The 24,223-nt window shown below is 38.1% G+C and overlaps 3 protein-coding genes and 1 non-coding gene across 4 annotated transcripts; 3 read left to right on the top strand and 1 right to left on the bottom strand.

Annotated features, from left to right (window-relative positions):
• Nucleotides 1-4,641: 4,641 nt before the first annotated feature.
• LOC133795168 (uncharacterized) lies at nt 4,642-5,212 on the top strand. Its single transcript, XM_062232620.1, has 3 exons — nt 4,642-4,740; nt 4,830-5,030; nt 5,120-5,212. Exons 1-3 carry the CDS (start codon nt 4,642-4,644, stop codon nt 5,210-5,212), a joined length of 393 nt encoding a protein of 130 aa, XP_062088604.1.
• Nucleotides 5,213-5,224: 12 nt separating this feature from the next.
• On the top strand, nt 5,225-6,181 carry LOC133795167 (uncharacterized mitochondrial protein AtMg00810-like). Its single transcript, XM_062232619.1, has one exon. It carries the CDS (start codon nt 5,225-5,227, stop codon nt 6,179-6,181), a length of 957 nt encoding a protein of 318 aa, XP_062088603.1.
• Nucleotides 6,182-15,262: 9,081 nt separating this feature from the next.
• LOC133795166 (uncharacterized) lies at nt 15,263-23,573 on the bottom strand. The gene is made up of 3 exons (XM_062232617.1): nt 21,809-23,573; nt 21,595-21,764; nt 15,263-15,460 (listed from the first exon to the last, which is right to left on the bottom strand). Exons 1-3 carry the CDS (start codon nt 23,571-23,573, stop codon nt 15,263-15,265), a joined length of 2,133 nt encoding a protein of 710 aa, XP_062088601.1.
• LOC133799027 (small nucleolar RNA R71) lies at nt 23,128-23,234 on the top strand. The gene has a single exon (XR_009876235.1). It is a non-coding gene; the product is annotated as a small nucleolar RNA R71 (small nucleolar RNA).
• Nucleotides 23,574-24,223: the final 650 nt, after the last annotated feature.

Here is a 24,223-nt window from a genome sequence, read left to right as displayed (position 1 = left end):
TCAAAGACGTTCTGCTGCCTGGGTTGCCCCCCAGCATTATGGCTAGCTGGCCTATTTTCTCTAGGTGGGGGGCTTCATCCTCCGCCTCTTTTCTCATTCCTCCGACCAGCATTTCCTCTGCCAGAGTCAGCTTCATTATAATCGTAGCTGTCTCTAAATTGGGGTCACCTATGGCGTGACCGATTGTTCATGCCATTTCCTCCTCGGGGTGGAATTTCCCAAGCGTCAAGGGGAGGCCTGCGCTGGTCGTTGGGTCCCCGTGCATTGTTATGTCGTGGGGGGCCCCTGACCGCAGAGCCTGACTCGATGTTCCTTCTGTTGGCAGAAGGACGCTGTCCCCTGCTCGGTGGATTTGGCTCTTCGTCCCCTGGGCGTCTAGGGCTGCGGGGCAGCTGCCCGGCCCTATTCTGCCTCGGGCGCTGGGGATTGCCTCGACCAGCCTGAGATGGAGGCTGCTGCTCAGGATCCCTAGCTGGGACTTCATCCTGAGCCACAGGTGGCTACTCCGGCCTTTGCGAGCTTGTTGGCTGGAGCGGAGGACTAGAATTGGGAGCTCTCTGAGGTGACACACTCGGCGGCTGAGAGGCTGGCACAGCCTGATTCCGAACCAATTGGATGGTTGCTTCGAGAGCGACCATGGCATCCCTCTGCCGACGGTCCATGTTCGCTTGCCGCTCACTTAGCTCTTGGCGCTTGCGTTCTATTTCTCTCTGCTGCAGCGCCATTGTCTCTGCAGCATTCTCCTGATTGGCCCTCAGATTAGCCAACTCGTCCTGCAACACCCCCAGTGTTGCCCTCAACGTTTCTGAATCTAACTCCTCCTCTTCAGAATCTAGATGTGGTTCATTCTCAGCCACATTTGGGGGAGGAGGTTGGGATGATGCAGCGCCAGCGGTCTGTCTAGCTCTCTTGGATGTCTTCGCCATTAGATTTTCTTACAATTTTTTTTATCAATCTCTCAATGAAAGCACCAGAATGTTGACCATCGATTTGGCCAACGACACGGAGTCAAAAATACGACAGGAAAAGAAATGACAATTAAGAGTTTAATCTAATGGTAAAGAAGAAACACCAACAATTTATAGTGGTTCGGCCCCAATGAATGGTAATGACCTATGTCCACTTAGTGCTATTATTAATATTTAGTTCCAATATTGTGATCAAAGAACTAAGGTTCTTTGAGTTTCACAAACCTTGGGAGAATTACAACAAGATGATGGATAATCGCACTATAGGCTCTCTCTCTCAATATTCAGGAAAAAGATTCAAAGATCAAAAGTCCCCTCCTTGAGCTATTTCATGCATATTTATAGGCTCAAGGGGGGTTACATGGGCCATATGGCCTTAACTCTCCTTAATATCCGTGTATCAAGGTAATAAAGATGTAATAATAAATGTAATTATTACAAGATCACAATCTTATAAGGGAATAAACCAAATCATACGATCATCCTGGTCGTACCTAATAGTTAGGCTTGATGAAGCAATTTGTAGCTGGTCGATAACCGGACAGCACCACCTTATTTCAATTCTGCCCCGTGTCATCCATGTGCGAGAAATACCTGCCACATCATAAGCAGCCATTTTTGGGTAAACAGGAGAGTTTCCTTATTTAGAAGATATGAATCGTTGAATGATTCTTTTGTAGGTTGTATATATACAACGTATATCATCAATACAAGGCAACCATTTTTTGGCTTAATCTTTTCATGGTATCAGAGCTACATGCTGATCCACAACAATGGCTGACAATGACATGCCACTCTCACAGACCATATCAACGGCCGCCGCTGAAACGCCGTCACAACCACCACCACCTAAAATCAATAAAATCAAAATAAATTCCCTTTTTTTCCTTGGTCCTCAAGATCGTCCTGGCGACTTCATCACCCCCGCCCGCTTTACCGGTGAGAATTATGACGATTGGGCAGGAGAAATCGAAACCGCTCTTCAAGCGCGACGTAAATTTGGTTTTCTTGATGGCACAATCACCTCACTGGAGCCTCCTTGTACGCAAGCTGATTGGATTACTATTCATGCTATGCTCGTTTCATGGATTATGAACACCATTGCTCCCGAGGGAAAAAGTACTCTCTCAAAATACAAAGATGCGAAACGTTTGTGGGATATGCTCAGAGAGAGATTTGCTCTTGTTAATGGTCGGCGTATTCAAGAATTAAAAACTGCCCTTGGTAGCTGCCGACAAACTAAAGCTATGACGATTGACACCTATTACGGAAAACTGACCGCTTTGTGGGAAGAATTGCATACCCACGAACCTTTGATTACTTGCTCTTGTTGTACACGATGTACCGCTGGTCGAGACCATGAAATCTGCTGTAAAAAAGATATGCTTCATTAATTTTTGATGGGATTATACAACGAGTATTATGGTAGATTGCGATCGAGTATTCTTGCTCAAGATCCGCTGTCTTCTCTTAATCGTGCTTACCAATTAGCGATTCAAGATGAATGGGTTCGAACGGCATCGAATGTACCTGATGAGAAGATGGAAGCAGTCGGTTTTTCTATTCGTCTCGTTGGGCGAGGACAGGGTAGATCTGAGAAAATTGGTCATGAAGTGACCACTTGCTTCGAGAAAATTGGCTATCTCGATTGGTGGGAGGATCATACGAAGAATGATGGTGGGGTAAGCCGACGGAAATCGTCATCTTCCTTGGTTCTGGCTAGTCGTGGTCGAGGGGGGGCAGCGGCGTTCGTGCTAATGCAACAGCCACTGAAACTCTTGGCGCACCTTCTTCTCAAGTGTTTTCTGCGAATCAATGGAAGGCACTTGCAAGTGTATTCGGTAATATGATTGTTTCTAATGATCGTTTGAGTGGTAAATTTTATGGTGATTTGTGGATTGTTGACACCGGTTCATCGAATCATATAACTGGCAATATTTCTCTCTTGTTTGATGTGAAAAATATCTTGTGTCCCGTCGGCCTTCCTGACGGCAAGAAGGTTGTAGCAACCAAGGAGGGTTCAGTAAGATTGTCGTCTGCTATAACTCTTAAACATGTTCTTTATGCCCCTCAATTATATTGCAACTTAATTGCCGTGTCGTAATTGTGTGACGATTTGAACAGTGTTGTCATATTTGACTCTTATATGTGTGCTATACAGGACCAAACGAGGGAGTTGATTGGAACGGGAAGTAAGCATGATGGACTCTACTACTTCAAGGAACCAAGCTCAATTCAGGCAATCACAGTTGATGAAGAGACCTCTTCTTTGGCACTCTGGCATAATAGAATGGGGCATCCTTCTGAGAAAGTAGTAAAATTGCTTCCTCCCATTCGTAATTTTAGGGGTAGTTTGAATAAAGCATGTGAAGTGTGTTTTTGTGCCAAACATCCTAGAGATATATTTCCTTTGAGTGAAAATAAAGCTAGTCGCATTTTTTAATTAATTCATGTTGATTTGTGGGGTTCTTATAGACATAAATCCTTTTGTGGTGCTCGATATTTTTTAACTATTGTGGATGATTTTTCTAGATCTGTGTAGGTTTATTTGATGATTGATAAAACAGAGGTTTTTCGAATGTTTTTATCCTTTGTCGCCATGGTTGAACGAAAATTTTATCAAACTGTCAAAATAGTACGGAGTGATAACGAAACGAAATTTAATTGTTTGCTTGATTATTTTTCTGCTTCTGGCATTCTATTTCAAACTTCATGTGTCAGAACTCCTCAACAAAATGGAAGAGTCGAGAGAAAACACAAACACCTCTTAAACGTTGCACGTGCTTTAAGATTTCAAGCAAAATTTCCAATTTACTTTTGGGGAGAGAGTATTTTGGCAGCCGCACACTTAATAAATAGAACCCCATCTGCCATTCTTGATAACTTAACTCCCTTTGAAAAAAAAATTGGTCACACTCCGTCTTATGATGCAATTCGTGTGTTTGGTTCCTTATGTTTTGCTCACAATCAACACTCTAAGGGAGATAAATTTGAAAGTCATAGTCGCAAGTGTATCTTTGTTGGGTATCTGATTGGCAAGAAGGGTTGGAGACTTTATGATCTTGACAAGAATGACTTTTTTGTATCACGAGACGTAAAAAATTTTGAAGATACTTTTACTTTTAGTGATACGGAGGCTCGTAATAATTTCGAGTTGGATGTGGATGTTGATTCAAATTTTGTGGAATTTCAATATGTAGTCCCTGACAACGAAGACACTATTGTAGCCCAACCGACTGCCAAGCCCACTAGTGTTAAGCCCATCACTACCAAACTCCCTGTGGTTGAGCCCACTGTAGCTGGTCCAGCAAATGCAGATCAGGAAGCATTCGAAACCATAGCAAACATGACTCCTTCTGTTTCGGATGAGGTCTCTGGCTCTAATAGAAATACCCCTGCTACTATTGATTTAGTTGACAATGGTTCAGAGGAAGTTCTAGGTCGTGGCATGAGAACTAAAATTCCTTCGGTGCTACTACGAGATTATGTCACTCACAATATTGTCAAAGAGAGTCAATCTACCATTGCTACTTCCCCTCCATAGAATACCTCAGGTACTCCTTTTCCTATAGCACATTATATAAATTGTGACAACTTTTCTATGACATATCAAAAGTTTCTTGCAGCTATTATTGCCGAGATGAACCCCGGTCTTTTAAAGAGGCCATGACGGATGAAGGGTGGAAGCAGGATATGCAAGAAGAGATCAAAGCATTGGAAGATAATGACACTTGGACTCTTGAACATCTTCCTCCTGAAAAATGAGCTTTGGGTAACCAATGGATTTATAAAAGAAAATATCACTCCAATAGTGATCTTGAGCGATTAAAAGCTTGACTCGTTGTTTTTGGTAATCATCAGATTAAAGGTTTGGATTACAATGAGACGTTTGCTCCGGTTGTAAAGATGGCAACACTTCGTGCTTTTCTCGCCGTTGCTGCTTCAAAAAATTGGGAAGTTCACCAAATGGATTTACACAATGCATTCCTTCATGGTGATCTTGATGAGGAGGTTTACATGAAATTTCCCCCCGGGTTCGAGTGTTCGGAAAACGAGCTTTGGGTAACCAATGGTTTTATAAAAGAAAATATCACTCCAATGGTGATCTTGAGCGATTAAAAGCTCGACTCGTTGTTTTTGGTAATCATCAGATTGAAGGTTTGGATTACAATGAGACGTTTGCTCCGGTTGCAAAGATGACAACGGTTCGTGCTTTTCTCGCTGTTGCTGCTTCAAAAAATTAGGAAGTTCACCAAATGGATGTACACAATGCATTCCTTCATGGTGATCTTGATGAGGAGGTTTACATGAAATTGCCCCCCGGGTTCGAGTGTTCGGATCCTAATTTGGTTTGTCGACTTAGAAAATCTTTATATGGGTTGAAACAAGCACCTCGTTGTTGGTTTGCAAAGCTAGTTACGACTTTGAAAGGGTATGATTTTCTTCAATCTTATTTTGATTATTCCTTGCTTACTTACACCAAGGATGGAGTGCAACTTAATGTGTTGGTGTATGTTGATGATTTGATTGTTTCCGGCAACAATTCCGCTGCGTTACAAGCTTTTAAGGCCTACTTGAGTGATTGGTTTTGTATGAAAGATCTTGGTACGCTTAAGTACTTCCTTGGTATCGAGGTCGCTCGCAGTTCATTTGGTTTTCTTCTGTGTCAACGCAAGTATACTCTTGACATCATTACGGAGGCTGGCCTTTTAGGAGCCAAACCGGCAGATTTTCCTATTGAGCAGAATCATAAGCTCGGCCTCGCTACAGGTGCTAAACTTTCTGATCCGGAACCGTATCGACATCTTGTAGGCCGTCTTGTATACTTGTCTTTCGTGCGCCCTAACTTGGCTTATTCGGTTCATATTTTATCTCAATTTATGCAAGATCCTAGATGCGAGCACTGGGAGGCAGCTCTCCGCGTTGTGAGATATTTAAAAGGCACTCCGGGTCAAGGCATTTCATTGCGAGCAGACAGTGACTTATCGTTACAAGGGTGGTGCGATTCGGACTGGGCCGCATGTCCTCTCACACGTCGGTCATTGACAGGTTGGCTCGTCTTTCTCGGACAATCACCTATTTCATGGAAAACGAAAAAGCAACACACCGTCTCCAAGTCTTCAGCTGAGGTGAAATATCGTTCTATGGCGGCCATCACTTGTGAACTGAAGTGGCTCAAAGGTGTTAACCGAGATTTTCGGCAACTATATTAATGAACAATATACTTACTGATACTAATAATGAAAGTTGAAGATCGACACGAGGCTTTTACGTGGTTGGGGCGTTAACTAGCCTTAGTCCACGAGTCTGTATATTAGAGCTATAAGAAGCCTTTACAATGGAGTTTTCTAACTGTATCTGAACAGAGTTTCTACCCTTTTTTTTCTCCCTCTTTTGGTATGTTGTTCTACAGCTTATATTTATAAGCTGAGGGGAACCTCGGGTCTGGGCCGGATCCGACCCGGGCCCATCAGAGAAATGGGTACAAGGGGCCTTTCTAGTGGAGGCCGAATACAAAAAGGTATACAATGCACAAAATTCAGACCAGCTAAGGCCCAATTGGTTGACCTGAGACACAAGCCTACGCTCGACAAAACGGCGCTTTGGCTCTGACCACTTGTTGTGAATTTTCTAACGATTAAAATATGCGCAAGTATACACAATCGACAACAAGTAATACAGTGATAATGTATCAAAGTTCGTCTCCACAGGGACTTTTCAACTAAATTAATGTAAAATCAACCAAAAACAGTTTATAATACAGTAACCAAATCAAGAGAAAGGTTGTGTAATTAGTTCTGAAAATAAATGTAAATGAGCAAATTAATTCAACTAAAAATCAGAGATTAAAATGAAAGAATTCTGGGTGGATTTCAGATATGAGAAAAATAGATTTAGGTGGTTATTTCCCCTCGGTACGTTCCAGTTGCTACAGCAATGGCTCAGCAATGGGTCAGCAATTTATGTCACAGTTAACAGATTTCGTAAAACCCAGTAAGTTTTTCCCAAAACTTACTATCTGTTGTTTATAACCTCCCTCAATACATTCCTGTATTAAAACAAACTATAAACAATCCATCAAACACCAAATCTTTAGGTTATGCAAGGCAGCAAAATAGTCCTATTCCACTACTAAAAATCACCTAAAAATAGATGAATCTCTTGCATCAATTGAATGGGTTCAACTAGACTTCCCTTTTCCAAGTTAGATCTAACTTAATAAATGCTAAATATGGCCAGTGATTAACATTCAATTAACATTACAGCACATTCAATTGAACTTTGACATAAACAACTTCACCATGCATTTAGAAATTTAGCTCATACATTAGGGTTCATAACCACCCAAATCTTTAGAGTGTTAGTTCATGGCTGAAATTATAAACATAAAACCAGTACAGAATATTTCCATGGAGTTTGAGCAGAAATTGAGATGAGAAAATAATACAAAATTAAAGAGAGATAGAGATTAGAGAGAATTGAGTGATGTGCTCTAGTCCCCCTTAGGCGTCTGTCTTCTTTTTCTCTCCTATTTCGTACTCCCTTCTTCTTCTTTCTTTCTGCTTCTCTCTGTACTTTGCTTAGTGAAAAATATTCAGAATCCTCCAAAAATGATCCCCCCCTTTCCATATTTCGGCTGGGCTCTCTTTAAGGGTACTTGGTTTACCCTAATTAGCAAGTCAAAGTCAATCTTGCCCCCCCGTCCTTTGCCACACCATCCAGCTGACTTAATTGTACAATATTCTCGCCACCTCAGCGCCACTTATGTCTCATTAAGTCCAACTGGCATTTGTCACGTTTTCTTCCTGGGCTCTGCCAATTGCTACGGTAGGTTTGCTACAGCATTAAGAGTACAGCAACATGCTCTTTCCAGAATTTTCCTCTTCATGATCCAAAGTTCCCAATCACCTGTTTTAGTCTCCTTTCCTGATTAACATAAACACGAAACTACATAAATCACTAAGAAAAATATGATAATACAGATACACAGGCCCTTGATACAAATATACACTAAATGGACACAATTACACTACTTACAACTCATTACTCTTTTGTTTTGGCTTGAAAATTAAGTTCAAAGATGTGAAAATAACTCTAAATCCTAGAGTTATCAACACCCCAAACTTAGCCTATTGCTCGTCCTCGAGTAATGATGACACCACAGTAAACACAACAATAAACACACACAACACACGCACAACCGATGAGAGATTCAAAAGAATTCAAAATGGCCTAGTGAACATTGATGCTCTCAGAAAAATGGAATTAAGTGGAATAAAGAAATGTTTCTGCCTTAACCGTATATGCTGCCCTTTCAAATTTTTCTCACTGGATATCACTAACATCTCTCTAGAGTCCTCTAATCAATAATGTATAAAATTGCATCCCACCGAACTTTGAATTTCTCTACAATTACCCTTTGATTTTTCATTCATAATAGCTCCATAAGTTGAATTAGTGCACTCCTCTCCACTAATGTAGTCTCAACTTATCCCCTTGATCAATAGGACTTTACTAAGCTTGTAATGTAAGGCTTAGGCTAGGGTATGATAAATGATATTTTTTTACTAGCTTAAACCTAACCACCTCACTTGTCAAAAATCTAGCCTCTCCCTCATGATTTATCATTCTTGATTCACTTCCCTATAATTATTTTTACTCACAAGGACATGTTATTGTACTGTAATTCTCTTGCTATGTTTTCTTCTGATCTCCTTTTTTTTTTTTTCTTTTGCTTTTCTTTTCTGTTTTTTTTTTTCCTGATATTTCATTTACTACCATTATATATATATATTTATATTTTTGTTTTTTTCTTTTTTTTTTTTTTAGAACTACACAAATTCTCAACAAAAAGAGAAAACTATATGATAAATAGCAAGAGAATATGCTTGATATTATATAATGATATGCCTTGTGAGCTAATTCCCCACCCCAAACTTACAACCCAACATTGTCCCCAATGTGGCTAAAATAATGATCAAGAATTAGCTCGCCACAAGCTACACTCACCACACTCACCCCAAACTTAATATGAGAAACAATTTTTTGACAAGTGATAGCAATTAAGTTGGGAAACATATGGAAAATGTAATATAGGGGAAGATGGGATGCATGATCGGGTTAAAAAAAGAATAGGCTCATTGGCTCAAAATTGGGTGACTAAGGGAACAATATGTTTATTAGGAAGGCTAGAAAGGCACAAGCGTCCAAGGATGGCCTAAATCATATCTTAGGGACAAGTCGAGCTAGGATTTCGCCTCAAGGAAATGCACTAATCAATTCTAGATGCTACAGCATATACTTAGCAATCAGTAAAAAAAATGCAAAGTCTGGTGGGAAAACAAAATTATACTGTATTGAAAAGAGACTAAAAAGACACATTCATAATATCCAGCAATGAAATAGTCAGAGACAGCATATAAAGCCAGGCAGTCACAGAAATGGAGCGAATGGAAAAATATCATCATCGAGCGGAACACTAGGCCACAGGAAAATACTTTAAATCTCTCAACACACACTAACACAAACAAAACAGTACAAGACACTACAGACACAGAATACGAAAAATATAGTCTAAAACATATATAAAAAAAAAAACTAACATAAGAACACAAGCACAGAACAGGAATTAAAATAGTGAATAGGATAAGGAAACCCCCTTCACTCGGAGTCCTCGTTAGGAGCATCCGGAGTAGGCGCAGGTGCTGAATGTGTAGTCCATGGGTCAAGAATCTGCTGCGGGAATGGTGGGAATTGGGGAACAACTCGCGGAGTGAGCTTTTTGAAGGTCCGCTCCATGATGCCATCACGCTGCTGCTCATATTGCCAAAAAGAGTGCATACGGCCACAAAGCTCTTCCTGCCTGCGATGCATTTGTTGTTGCATCACTTCAAACTGAGTGAACCGCTCCAAAAGGGCATCGTCGACCGGGGCAGCAGGTGCCGATGAAGAGGCAGAGTTGCGGGGGTTCTTGGCGGCTCGGGGTGGGCCAAAACTTACAGCTGCTCTGGGATGTAACAAACCTTCCTCGGGCAAAACAGGGACTCCAGCTTCACGGCAAAGAGCGGTGATGGTGGCGGGCAGAAACAATTTCCCTTTTCCGCGTTGGGAACACTCGAAGATCTCTTGAGCTAACACTGTCCCGACATCTACTTGGAATCCCTTTTGCAGGCAATAGAGCATGAAGGTGCGAGCCTTGCTCACCGTAGAATCATGCGAAGTAGGGCAGAGAGTGGTCTGAACAAATGAGTACAGACATTTAAGATCATGCTCCAATTCCGTCCTCCGAAAACGTAAGTTGTCGTGCTCATCCACATCCCAAGTAGAATCATGCTGAGCGATTGTTTCCATAACTTCTATTAGTGCGTCCCCTGTCACCTCCCCTCGGCATGGGGTAAAAGAGCACTGAACTGATTCTAGTTCAAACAAATAATTAATTGCTTCAGCATTGAAAGGCACCTCAACTTCTCGCACAATGACTGTAGTGGGCCACTCTTGAGACAGAAAGTTCGCATAGAACTCTCGGACAATCTCGGTTACGGCGGGTTCGGGCGGCACCACAAAATTCTCCCAACGCCTCTCACTGATTGTGGTATGTAACCACTCAGGTAACTCCTCTATTCCAGCTCTGTCAGCCACCAAACCTCTCTCAATGTACAGATCCCGACTAACCACTTGGTTGTTGTATTTTGCTTCGGCTGTTGGACAATAGAATTTCTTTACTTCATGGAAGGGCTTCTTCTTCACTTTATGTGCCACTCTCTTAGTTCTTGGCATGATTGAAATCGGGAGAGTGCCCAAATGGACGACAGCAAAAGGGAGGCAGCACAGAACAGAACACCAATAGAGACAACTAAAAACCCCCAATAAGAGAAACACAGCCACAAGTGTATATTCTGAACACAGGACTATTACCCCAAATGGTGTCACTGAGCCGAGATGTCCTTGGCGGAGAAGAGGCAGGCACGGTCTGGGTTGTTGCCGAGATTCTTGGGCTGGAGAGAAATGATGCTCAACTGGGACTCACGGAGCAGGGGTGCCGTAGGCGTGGGTCTCGTCGGACCACAATGGAGGCAGGGACTCTCGGGATCACTGGAAAGGCTCACGAAGGGGTCGTAGCTGGTGTTGTGAGGTGGTTCTCGGTCTGGGGTCGCCGTAGGGTCGTGGTGGGGTAAATGTCGTGGGTTTTCGTGAGGTTGACGAGATGGGTCGAAGGGGCGGAGTCGTGGTTAAGTGAGATGGAACAGGCGATGGGATGGCTCGGTGGCTGTTGGGATGGGTCCTATGGGTTCGGCGGTGTGATGAGATGGGCGGATGGGATGGCTCGGAGTGGTGAGAGGCGGAGCTGGGTGGCTTGGGCGAGTGGTCGGCTGAGGGATTTCTTTGGTTGGGGTTTCAGGGGTGGCGGTCAACGAGGGTTGCTGAGAATGTGGAGAGGATGTACTGAGTATGTATATATATATATATATTAAAGGTAATAAACTAATGTATTTAATAAAAGTAATATATAAGAAAAGTAATATATAAAAAAAATGAAATACGAATATATATAATAAAAGGGAAAGTAACTGATATGTTTTTTTTTTTTTCGTTTCTTTTAGATAAATATATATATATATATATTCAGTACATCCAAAATAACTAATACGAAAAGGGTCTGTTGCAAGGGGCCCAGTTGACTAATTCTTGGGAGCCCAATATACTATAGGGTCAAATGGACCCTTTCTTTATTTCTTTGTATAAAGTCCACGGGCTGCTGGGTCCACAAAAATCCAAAATTTTGACAGCTCTTTGGTCCAAAAACAATTGAAATGCACCCAATGATTGCACCTTTAATTCCTTAATCATTTAATCCTTTTTTCAGCACGTGCCAGTTTCACACTTTACGGACCACCCAGCCTCGATGAAATCCCGATACTTCTATTTTGGACCCAGACTCATTGAGTTGCTGCCCAGCATTGCTGAGTGGTTGCTATAGCAACTGGGCAACACTTTCCACCCCAAACTTAGTTCCTCTGCCCAGATTTCTATGCTCAGCCTAGTCCCAGTGTTACCAACTCCTGGCGGACCTGCTTCTTGATGCTCTATTTTTTTTTTTTTTTTCAAAGGGTAATACACCCCAAACTTCATTACATCCATTATTTATGTACAACTGTCTCTTTCACTCATGGGTTGCCCAAATGTGCCACAAGAAATGCATGGCAACCCATAGCCTTTCTCCTTCAAGCATCCTTCAGATGGACGGAGGTCTTTTCTCTGTCAACCTCCCCACCAAAATAATGTTTCAGCCGCTGTCCGTTAACTGTGAACTCCCTCCCAGACTGATCTTCGCGAATTAAAACAGCTCCAAAGGGGTAGACTTTAGTCACTGTGAAGGGGCCCGACCAACGGCATTTTAGCTTGCCAGGAAACAGTTTCAACCTGGAATTAAACAACAAAACCTTCTGGTTCTTTTCAAACACCCGCTCCTTAATTCTTTGATCATGCCACCTCTTCGTTTTCTCTTTATATAGCTTGGCGTTTTCATAAGCAAACAGCCGCATCTCATCTAATTCATTCAGTTGCAACTTTCTTGCTTCTCCAGCCACTACAAGATCCAAATTTAACTTCTTCAACGCCCAAAACGCCTTATGCTCTAATTCTACAGGAAGATGACATGCCTTCCCATAAACTAGGCGATAAGGGGACATGCCTAGTGGAGTTTTATAAGCTGTCCGGTAAGCCCAAAGTGCATCGTCTAGGTGCTGGGACCAATCCTTTCTGCTTGGATTTACAACTTTCTCCAAAATGCCTTTAATTTCTCGATTTGATATTTCAGCTTGCCCGTTGGTCTGTGGGTGATAGGCAGTGGCAATTTTATGTTTAACACTGTACTTTGCCAAGAGAGCAGCCAATACTTTGTTCACAAAGTGTGTTCCCTCATCGCTAATTAAGGCTCTAGGTGTCCCAAACCTTGTAAACACATGTTTATGAAGGAACTTCATAACCACTCTAGCATCATTTGTCGGACTAGCAATTGCCTCTACCCATTTCGATACATAATCCACCGCCACTAGAATGTAGAGATTCCCAAAAGATTGCGGGAAGGGACCCATAAAGTCGATACCCCACACGTCAAACAATTCCACCTCCAAAATGCAATTAAGAGGCATTTCATTCCTAGCGGAGATATTGCCCACTCGCTGGCAGCGATCACAATGTTGAACAAAATTATGGGCATCCTTGAAAATAGAAGGCCAATAGTATCCTGACTGAAATATTTTGGCAGCAGTTCGTTGCCCACCAAAATGACCACCATAAGGGGCTGAATGGCAGCTCTCTAGGATGCTGGAAACTTCACTTTCTGGGACACATCTTCGCATTATTCGATCTGGGCACTGTTTATATAAGTAAGGTTCATCCCAACAGTAAAATCTGACATCATGTAGGAACTTTTTGAGCTGCTGTTTGGTAAAATCTGGTGGATACATGCCCCCAACTAAAAAGTTCACGATGTCCGCATACCATGGTACTTCCTCTTGTTCCACAGCCAGCAATTCCTCATCAGGAAAGGTGTCTTGAATATGCAATTTTTCCTCTGAATTGCTGCTGTAAGTGCTTGATTCCAGCCTTGATAAATGGTCCGCTACTTGATTTTCAGTGCCTTTCCTATCTCGGATTTCTAAATCGAATTCTTGCAGCAAGAGAACCCAACGTATAAGCCTCGGTTTAGAATCCTTTTTGGCTATCAAATACTTGATAGCGGAGTGGTCCGTGTACACAATAACTTTAGTCCCCACAAGATAGGAGCGAAATTTTTCAAAGGCAAAGATCACGGCCAGCAGCTCTTTTTCTGTTGTAGTGTAATTAATCTGGGCATCCACCAATGTTTTGCTTGCATAGTAAATAGAATGAAAAATTTTGTTCTTCCGCTGCCCAAGAACAGCCCCAATAGCGAAGTCGCTAGCATCGCACATAAGTTCAAAAGGTAGAGACCAGTCAGGAGCTGTGATCACTGGTGCTGTAACAAGGGCTGACTTCAATCTCAGAAATGCCTCTTGACATTCATCAGTAAAATCAAAAGGCCTATTTTGCTCCAGCAAGCTGCATAAAGGTTTGGACACCTTCGAAAAATCCTTGATAAAACGCCTGTAAAAGCCAGCATGACCGAGGAAACTTCTAATGCCTTTTACTGTGGTAGGGGCTGGTAGTTTCTCAATAACTTCCAGTTTAGCCTTGTCAACCTCTATCCCCTTGCTAGACACTTTATGCCCCAACACAATGCCTTCTTGCACCATGAAATGGCATTTTTCCCAGTTCAACACTAGATGAGTTTCTTCACACCTCTTTAAGACTTTTTCTAAATTCTCCAAGCAACCTTCAAATGAATCCCCATAGACAGAGAAATTGTCCATGAATATCTCCAAAATACTCTCAGCCATATCTGAAAAAATCGCCATCATGCACCGCTGAAATGTGGCCGGTGCATTGCACAAACCGAAGGGCATTCTTCTAAAAGTGAATGTGCCGTATGGACAGGTGAAAGTGGTCTTCTCTTGGTCCTCCGGCGCTATAGAAATCTAATTATACCCAGAATACCCGTCAAGAAAACAGAAGAACTCCTTTCCCGCCAAGCGGTCCAACATTTGGTCGATGAAGGGCAAAGGGAAATGATCCTTTCTAGTGGCCTTGTTGAGTTTTCTGTAATCCATGCAAACCCGCCATCCGGTGACTGTACGAGTGGGAATAAGCTCATTGTTGTCATTAGTAACTACTGTAACGCCCCCTTTCTTCGGAACACATTGGACAGGACTCACCCACTTGCTGTCAGAAATTGGATAAATAATCCCATAGTCAAGCCACTTAATGACCTCTTTTCGAACTACATCTTTCATTACTGGATTCAAACGCCTTTGCTGCTCCACAGAACTAGTACAATCAGATTCCAGCAAGATTTTATGCATACAAAGCGCTGGACTAATCCCTTGAATATCAGCCATTGTCCATCCAATCGCCCTTTTATGCTGCTTCAGCAGTTTCAGCAATGCCTCTTCAGCAACAGACTCCAGACAGCTAGATATTATCACAGGTAAAGTATCATTGTCGCCCAAGTACACATACTTTAAATGACTTGGCAGTGGCTTTAACTCCAGCTGGGGTAGTTCTTCAACAGATGGTTTAGGGGCCTGAAAGTGCTTTTCTGGCAGATTTAGAGCTTCAAACACCTTACTAAATTTCTTGGTTGGTTGGCAAGAATCTACCCATGTAATCATCTCCTCATCTTCACTGCTATATTCCTCCTCATCTCCAAAAATCTAGGTTCCCATAGCAGCTTTTTCCACCCTGTTATTGAACTTCTCAGCTACCAAAGTATCAACAACGTCAACTCTAGAGCATTCTTCCACTTCATCCGGGAATTTCATAGCTTTAAACACACTAAAGGTGATTTGTTGGTCATTCACCCTCATGGTAAGTTCACCATTTTGCACGTCAATAAGAGTACGCTGATAACTCTACAAAATAGAGTTATTTTACCACTTTTTATGTGCTAATTGTTGCTTAATTCTTGAGTTTTTAAATAATTTATTAAGATTTTAAGTAAATTTGAATTTATTAGTCTTATCATGATTTTATATACTTTTGTGTGTTTTTATAATTATTTTGTTGTAAAATATTGTAGTTAATTATTTGAATTATTATTGTTAAGTTAGTGGTAAAAAAATGTTGTATTATTGAACTTAAATGTAAAATATAATTAAGTTATAATTAATATTTTCAAAGAATTAAATTGATTTATTTTATAATTGAAAATATTGTATTATGATTTATTTTATATTTATTTTGTAGGGAATTTATGCTCTTGAAAAACAATGAAAAATGAGAGAAAAGTAGTATTTTTGGGAGAAAATATAGGAAAAGTTGGCATTTAGCCTCATTTGGGCCCAAGCCCAACAATTCCTAGCATCATCACCACGTTGAGGACATCACACTCTTCAGCATATGACCAATTCTCTCCAGCCAAAGATCAATTCAGCCATTTCCTCCAACACGCCAGCCTCCATTCAGCCACGTGTGTGACTCCACGCCTGCCATAAAGCAGCTCCAAACCTCTTTATTTTGCATTGAGCCCATAAATATCAATGTTCCCTTGTCTCATTTTCTCCAAAAATACCACATTTTTACTCCACTTTCTACACTTTTTACCCCAAAACATAATTATTACACCCTATAATTTATCCCTATTTGCCATATTATAATTAATTCAATTAATTTAATCAATTTAATTAATTTGAATTGATTATTTTAATACCACTTTTTGGCTATAAATAAGGGAGTTTGGTGTCCAATTTAAGGGGAGGTTACTCTACACAAAGTTTCTACACATTCAAAACCTCTCAATTCTCTTCATCTTCTTCTTCTTTTTATTTTTTTTCTATGTATTTTTAGAGGAAAAATTTGGGGGTTTCTCCTCCAAATTTTCTTATTTATGTTTGTAATTTTTAGTTTGTATTTGTTATTCTAGTTATGTGTTTCTAATCTTTTTAAGATTATTAAGGTGATGATGAAACAATGTGTAACTAGATAGTGTTTATTTTGTATCTTGATTTCCCATTTTGTGCAACAAAGTTTATGGAATTTTCTTCTTCATATATTTCTTTCATCTTAAATATCTTGTATTTTAGATTGTTAGAACATATTTACACTTTGTTCTTCATTAGTGCTAAAACATGATATTCTTTGTGTAAGATGTGTCATTAAATTGTACACATCCATGCTTAGAACAAAAATATTATGTTTTGCCTTATAAATAATGTTCATTGATTTATTTGTTATTTCATTAGATTGATTTACACTAAATGCTTTGAAATTATAATTTTGAAAAGTGAAGAAAAATCCTATCTTTTTTATAAATAATTTGTGCTTAAAGTTATAAATCTATTTAGAAAATGATAGTTTGATTTATTTTAACTATCACTAAAACTTGGGAATTAATGTACTTATAAATATTATTGAACTTATATTTTGTGGATTCTAATCCTTACTAATCTTATTTTACCATCTTCATTTCTATTATTAATTTATGTTATATATATTGTCTTTAATTTATTTATTATTATATTTTATTTTATTTTTATTGTTACAAAAATCCCATCAATCTTTGGAACTAGGTTAGAATTTATTACTTTTGATTTAAAATAGTTTCATTTTCGATTTTAGACAACTCCTTTGGGTTCGACATCCTTGCTTACGATCACTATTCTATATGGACGATTCGTGCGCTTGCGATATATAAATATTTAAAACATACCCGTTTTGGGTCGATCAAGTTTTTGGCGCCGTTGCCGGGGAGTTGTAAAGAAAAGAAACGAAAATTATCTCAAGGTTAGTAAATTCTTCTACTAGTTATTTTAATTTTTGCACTAAAAAAAAAAAAACTAAAAAAATATATATCTATAAAATCTAAAACAAAAAAGATAAAAAGAAAATTTGGGACGGTTCTACCACCCATAAAAAAAAACTTACTTATATATATTTATATTTATTGTGATTTTTTTTTATATAGTTGACGGCACTTGTGCCTCCTATCTATCCTTTTAATTTTTATAGTTGATGGCACTTGTGCCTCCTAATTTTATTATAATTTTGTTGTAATTTATCTTGTTGTTATTTATATATTTTTTATTTTTGCAAGTTACTAGTTGATGGCAATTTTGCCTCCTAGTCTTTTATTTTATGTTTTAGTTGATGACACTTGTGCCTCCTAATTTTTACCTTATTTTTGTTATGGTTGATGGCATGCTATGCCTCCCTACTCTTGCTTAAATTTGGATAGTCTTATTTAATTTTGTCTTATTTCTCTTTATCCTTTTATCATTTTATTGTGAAAAAAAAATATATACTTGAAAAAAAATATATATTTATATTCTTGAAAAGAAAAAAAAAAAAGAACTTAAATCTTTGTCCTAGTTCTTGTTTTCATTTCTTAACATTGTTTTTTGTTCTCTTAATTTTTATTTTCTTGTTCTTTTTTTTTTCCCTTAATTGTCATCTTTAAAAAAAAAAAATTAGTTTGTCATTTAGTTTTTACCATATGGATCATTTTAACTATAGTTGGAATTCTGAGTACAACTATTATGAGCAATCAAATTTAAATTATGGAGAAACTAATAACATGTATGATATGCATGAATCATTTGATATCCCATTTGCCCCTACCTATAATCCAAATTTTTCATGGAGTCATACCCAATCTCCAATAGGGCATGAATTCAACATGCATAATCAAAGTCATGCCCAATCTGACCTATCATATCCCATTGAACAAGAAACGAGCCCATCTTTAGAGGATACCCTACAACAGTTCATGCAATCAACCTACCAAATCTTAATAGCCCAGTCTCATTCAATCTCAAAAATTGAAACAATAGTAGGACAACTTGCAACTGTTATAGAGTCGGAAAAACAAGTTTACCCCAACCAACCCATTCCCAATCCTAATAGTCAAATTCAAAATGAAAATGAGAATGAAGTTGTTGAAGAACTTGTAATTTGCATCCAACCCCCTAATGAAACAAAAGAGTTGGATGAAATAATTTTCGAGGCTCATGAGGAAAATGAAAAAGATATAATTATATTTCAAGAGCCCATAATTGAACAAATTTGTTTATTTACTCAAAATAAAAAGGAGTCTCATATATATATGCAATTTTCGTATTTTAGTTATATTCCCTTAAAATTGCATGTTTCTAATTTTCTTGTAGGTGTGATGTTATCAATTATTATTTATGGAATTTGCATCAAAATCATAACTCACCCTACTAATGAAATTTTACACCATCGATTGGGTGTAGGTTAAAAAAAAAAATGTATAGTCAAGCTAAAGACTATAAACTAAAGCGCTTTGTGGGAGGCAGCCCATACTTTAATGTTTTCTTTTATATTTCACTTGTTGTTGTGTGTTTTTTGTTTCATGTTTTTCAATTTCCAAAAAGCTTGAAGGAAACTTCTTGCCCAAAAAGAAAAGAAGAGAAGAAAACAAATGAGCCAAATCAAGGAAGCATTCATCAAAGGGAGTAGTTCTTAATTATTTTTATTTTATTAAACATTGAGGACAATGTTTCATTTAAGTTTGGGGGTAGTGCGTATGTGTGTTTTCTTAGTGTTTATGAGTGTTTTCTATGTGTTTATGCATGTGTTTTTTTATTTGTTGTAAAATTCAAAAAAAAAAAATTCGTTATTTGTTTTTCTTTTTGTTTTTATGTGATTTTCATTTATTATATAATGTTAAAAAAAAATTATTTTCTTTGTTTTGTTTGAAAAAAAAAAATATTGGTGATTGTCATAAGAATTATAATTGAAATTGTTCTTAGTTCTTAGAAAAATATAAATAATTATTAAGCTTTACTTTTAATTTTTAAGTTAGTTTTATTTAAATATATATTTTTCATAATATGTCACTTTTCTATTCTATTCGAATTTATGATATTTGGATATAGTTTATTTGAACATTAAATTCTTTAAATCTCTAAAATAAAATTTTTTTTTTTTTGAAAAATCCTAGAATTTGCTTGATTATCTATTAAGATTTAATTTATTTTTGTTTGCATAAGCTTGTCTAAATGTTCACATGATGATTTAATGTGTTTTGTTAAATGTTTATTTTGAAAACAATTTTAACTTTTTAATTAATTACATAAGCTTTACTTTTATTTATAATTTTCTTTGAACTATTTCCATTATGTAATTTTTGAGTTAAACATTTGATATCACCAATTAAAAAAAAAAGTGTGTTTTTAATTTTTCTTTTGCTCGAGGACTAGCAAAATATTAAGTATGGGGGTGTGATAACTCTACAAAATAGAGTTATTTTACCACTTTTTATGTGCTAATTGTTGCTTAATTCTTGAGTTTTTAAATAATTTATTAAGATTTTAAGTAAATTTGAATTTATTAGTCTTATCATGATTTTATATACTTTTGTGTGTTTTTATAATTATTTTGTTGTAAAATATTGTAGTTAATTATTTGAATTATTATTGTTAAGTTAGTGGTAAAAAAATGTTGTATTATTGAACTTAAATGTAAAATATAATTAAGTTATAATTAATATTTTCAAAGAATTAAATTGATTTATTTTATAATTGAAAATATTGTATTATGATTTATTTTATATTTATTTTGTAGGGAATTTATGCTCTTGAAAAACAATGAAAAATGAGAGAAAAGTAGTATTTTTGGGAGAAAATATAGGAAAAGTTGGCATTTAGCCTCATTTGGGCCCAAGCCCAACAATTCCTAGCATCATCACCACGTTGAGGACATCACACTCTTCAGCATATGACCAATTCTCTCCAGCCAAAGATCAATTCAGCCATTTCCTCCAACACGCCAGCCTCCATTCAGCCACGTGTGTGACTCCACGCCTGCCATAAAGCAGCTCCAAACCTCTTTATTTTGCATTGAGCCCATAAATATCAATGTTCCCTTGTCTCATTTTCTCCAAAAATACCACATTTTTACTCCACTTTCTACACTTTTTACCCCAAAACATAATTATTACACCCTATAATTTATCCCTATTTGCCATATTATAATTAATTCAATTAATTTAATCAATTTAATTAATTTGAATTGATTATTTTAATACCACTTTTTGGCTATAAATAAGGGAGTTTGGTGTCCAATTTAAGGGGAGGTTACTCTACACAAAGTTTCTACACATTCAAAACCTCTCAATTCTCTTCATCTTCTTCTTCTTTTTATTTTTTTTCTATGTATTTTTAGAGGAAAAATTTGGGGGTTTCTCCTCCAAATTTTCTTATTTATGTTTGTAATTTTTAGTTTGTATTTGTTATTCTAGTTATGTGTTTCTAATCTTTTTAAGATTATTAAGGTGATGATGAAACAATGTGTAACTAGATAGTGTTTATTTTGTATCTTGATTTCCCATTTTGTGCAACAAAGTTTATGGAATTTTCTTCTTCATATATTTCTTTCATCTTAAATATCTTGTATTTTAGATTGTTAGAACATATTTACACTTTGTTCTTCATTAGTGCTAAAACATGATATTCTTTGTGTAAGATGTGTCATTAAATTGTACACATCCATGCTTAGAACAAAAATATTATGTTTTGCCTTATAAATAATGTTCATTGATTTATTTGTTATTTCATTAGATTGATTTACACTAAATGCTTTGAAATTATAATTTTGAAAAGTGAAGAAAAATCCTATCTTTTTTATAAATAATTTGTGCTTAAAGTTATAAATCTATTTAGAAAATGATAGTTTGATTTATTTTAACTATCACTAAAACTTGGGAATTAATGTACTTATAAATATTATTGAACTTATATTTTGTGAATTCTAATCCTTACTAATCTTATTTTACCATCTTCATTTCTATTATTAATTTATGTTATATATATTGTCTTTAATTTATTTATTATTATATTTTATTTTATTTTTATTGTTACAAAAATCCCATCAATCTTTGGAACTAGGTTAGAATTTATTACTTTTGATTTAAAATAGTTTCATTTTCGATTTTAGACAACTCCTTTGGGTTCGACATCCTTGCTTACGATCACTATTCTATATGGACGATTCGTGCGCTTGCGATATATAAATATTTAAAACATACCCGTTTTGGGTCGATCATACGCCCTGTAGCAAGAAAAGGCCTACCCAAGATTATAGGTACCTCTCTATCCGCTTCATAGTCTAAAATGATGAAATCCGCCGGGAATATAAATTTATCCACTTGAACTAACACATCTTCAATCTTGCCCTCGGGATGAGCCATAGATCTGTCTGCAAGTTGTAAAGTAACAGTAGTGGTCGTGCCTCACCAATACCCAGCTTCTTGAAAATTGACATAGGCATAAGGTTGATACTAGCGCCTAAATCGCATAATGCTCTTCCCACATCTCTACCCCCAATTGAGCACGGAATTGTAAAACTGCCAGGATCTTTTAATTTAGGGGATATTTTACTTTTCAACATTGCGCTGCATCCTTCTGTAAGTGCTACAGTTTCAAACTCCCCCAAACGCCTTTTCTTCGTCAAAATATCTTTTAAAAACTTAACATAATTCGGCATTTGCTCCAATGCTTCGACCAAGGGGATATTAATATGCAGCTGTTTCAGTACATCCAAAAACTTTCTGAACTGACCATCCTGTTGTTGTTTGCGAAATCGCTGCGGAAATGGAAGGGGCGGTTTAGGACCAGAATTTACTGGAGCAGTTTGCTGACCCTTTGCTGTAGCAACTGGGCCAGTTTCAGCAATTTCCTGGGCAGTTTTGTTACTTGTTTCTCCTTCACTTTGGATTGAAGTGGGCTCTCCACTACCCTGTATCTCCTCAAAATTTCCCAGATTTTTACCATTCCGCAGCTGAATAGCTTTACAGTGTTCTTTCCCATCTCTCCTTGGATTTTCTGTATCACTAGGCAAAGATCCTTGCGGCCTAGTTTTCATTTCATTGGCTAGCTGGCCGAGCTGCATCTCAAGATTACGAAGAGAAGCTGCTTGGCTCTGTATTACTGCATCATTCTTAGCCATATACTCCCTCATTAGATTCTCCAAAGAGTTCGGCTGGGAGTTTTGAACATGTTGTGAAGGTCTTGGCTGTTGTGAAAAACCTGGTGGATATGCTTGTCTTCCTTGTGCTGGTGCTGTGCTTGAACTTGCTCCTTGACCCCCCCATGACAGATTAGGATGATTCTTCCATGCTGGATTGTAAGTGTTCGAATATGGGTTGTTGTTGCGGTTGAAATTCTGATTTCCCACATAACAAACTGAGGCTGGATTTGAAGGGCAATTCTCAAAAGTATGCCCGTCCCCACAATACACGCATGACACTTCTGCACTTTGAATGGCAGCAGCTGGCTGAATACTTCCTCCCAAACTCATATTCTTCAAGATGTTGGTCATTGAGGCCATTTGAGCTGTTAGAGCCGTTAGTGCATCTACCTCAAGAACTCCCGCCACCTTTCTACTTGTAGGAGCTCTAGTGTTTGACCATTGATAGTTATTACTTGCGATCCTTTCCAAAATCTCAAATGCTTCGTTGTAAGACTTGGAAAGAATGGCTCCATTGGCTGAAGCGTCCAATACCATTCTAGAAGCTGCATTGAGGCCATTATAGAAGGTCTCCATCTGTATACAATGTGGGATACCGTGGTGTGGACATTTTCTTAAAAGCTCTTTGAATCTTTCCCACGCGTCACTAGTGGACTCATCTTCCAGCTGCTGAAATGACATAATCTCACTTCTAAACTTTGCATTTCTGGTGGGAGGGAAGTATTTTCTCAGAAATTTCTCAGCCAAGTCATTCCAATTTGTAACGGAATCGGGAGGCAAAGTGTTGAGCCATGATCTAGCTCGGTCTCTTAATGAGAATGGAAATAGCTTCAGCCTTAATGCTTCTTCACTCACTCCTTGAAGCTTAAAGGAATCACTCACCTCCAAGAATGAACGAAGATGGAGATGAGGATCCTCCGTTGGCATCCCGCTGAACTGCCCCACAGTTTGGAGCATTTGAAACATCACTAGCTTGAGCTCGAATTGAGCTGCTTGGATTTCTGGCCTCACAATGCCTGGATTTAGCTCATTAAACATGGGGGCAGCGTATTCCCGTATTGCTCTGGCTCTGTCATCCGCCAAAACAATGGGATTAGTAACTTGCTGGCCATCCCCCTCATCATCAACACGCTCAGCCATAGTGCCTCGGCTTTTAGCCTTTTGATCCTTTCTCCTTTTTCTGAAAGTTCGTTCGATCTCGGGGTCAATAGGAGCAAGTTCACTGTCCTCTTGCTGGTTCATACACTGTAGGTACCTGAGATTTCACAACCCGAACCAACAAGGTTAAAAACAATGAAAATAAACTGTAAAATAGTTGATAAAACAGAATTTAATTTTAAAAGTCCCCGGCAACGGCGCCAAAAACTTGTTGTGAATTTTCTAACGATTAAAATATGCGCAAGTATACACAATCGACAACAAGTAATACAGTGATAATGTATCAAAGTTCGTCTCCACAGGGACTTTTCAACTAAATTAATGTAAAATCAACCAAAAACAGTTTATAATACAGTAACCAAATCAAGAGAAAGGTTGTGTAATTAGTTCTGAAAATAAATGTAAATGAGCAAATTAATTCAACTAAAAATCAGAGATTAAAATGAAAGAATTCTGGGTGGATTTCAGATATGAGAAAAATAGATTTAGGTGGTTATTTCCCCTCGGTACGTTCCAGTTGCTACAGCAAT

The sequence above is a fragment of the Humulus lupulus genome, chromosome 8, assembly GCF_963169125.1.
Source record: "Humulus lupulus chromosome 8, drHumLupu1.1, whole genome shotgun sequence".
NCBI classification, from domain to species: Eukaryota; Viridiplantae; Streptophyta; class Magnoliopsida; order Rosales; family Cannabaceae; genus Humulus; species Humulus lupulus.
The sequence above is the reverse complement of the archived record's forward strand: the minus strand, read 5'-3'. Positions and strand labels throughout refer to the sequence as shown.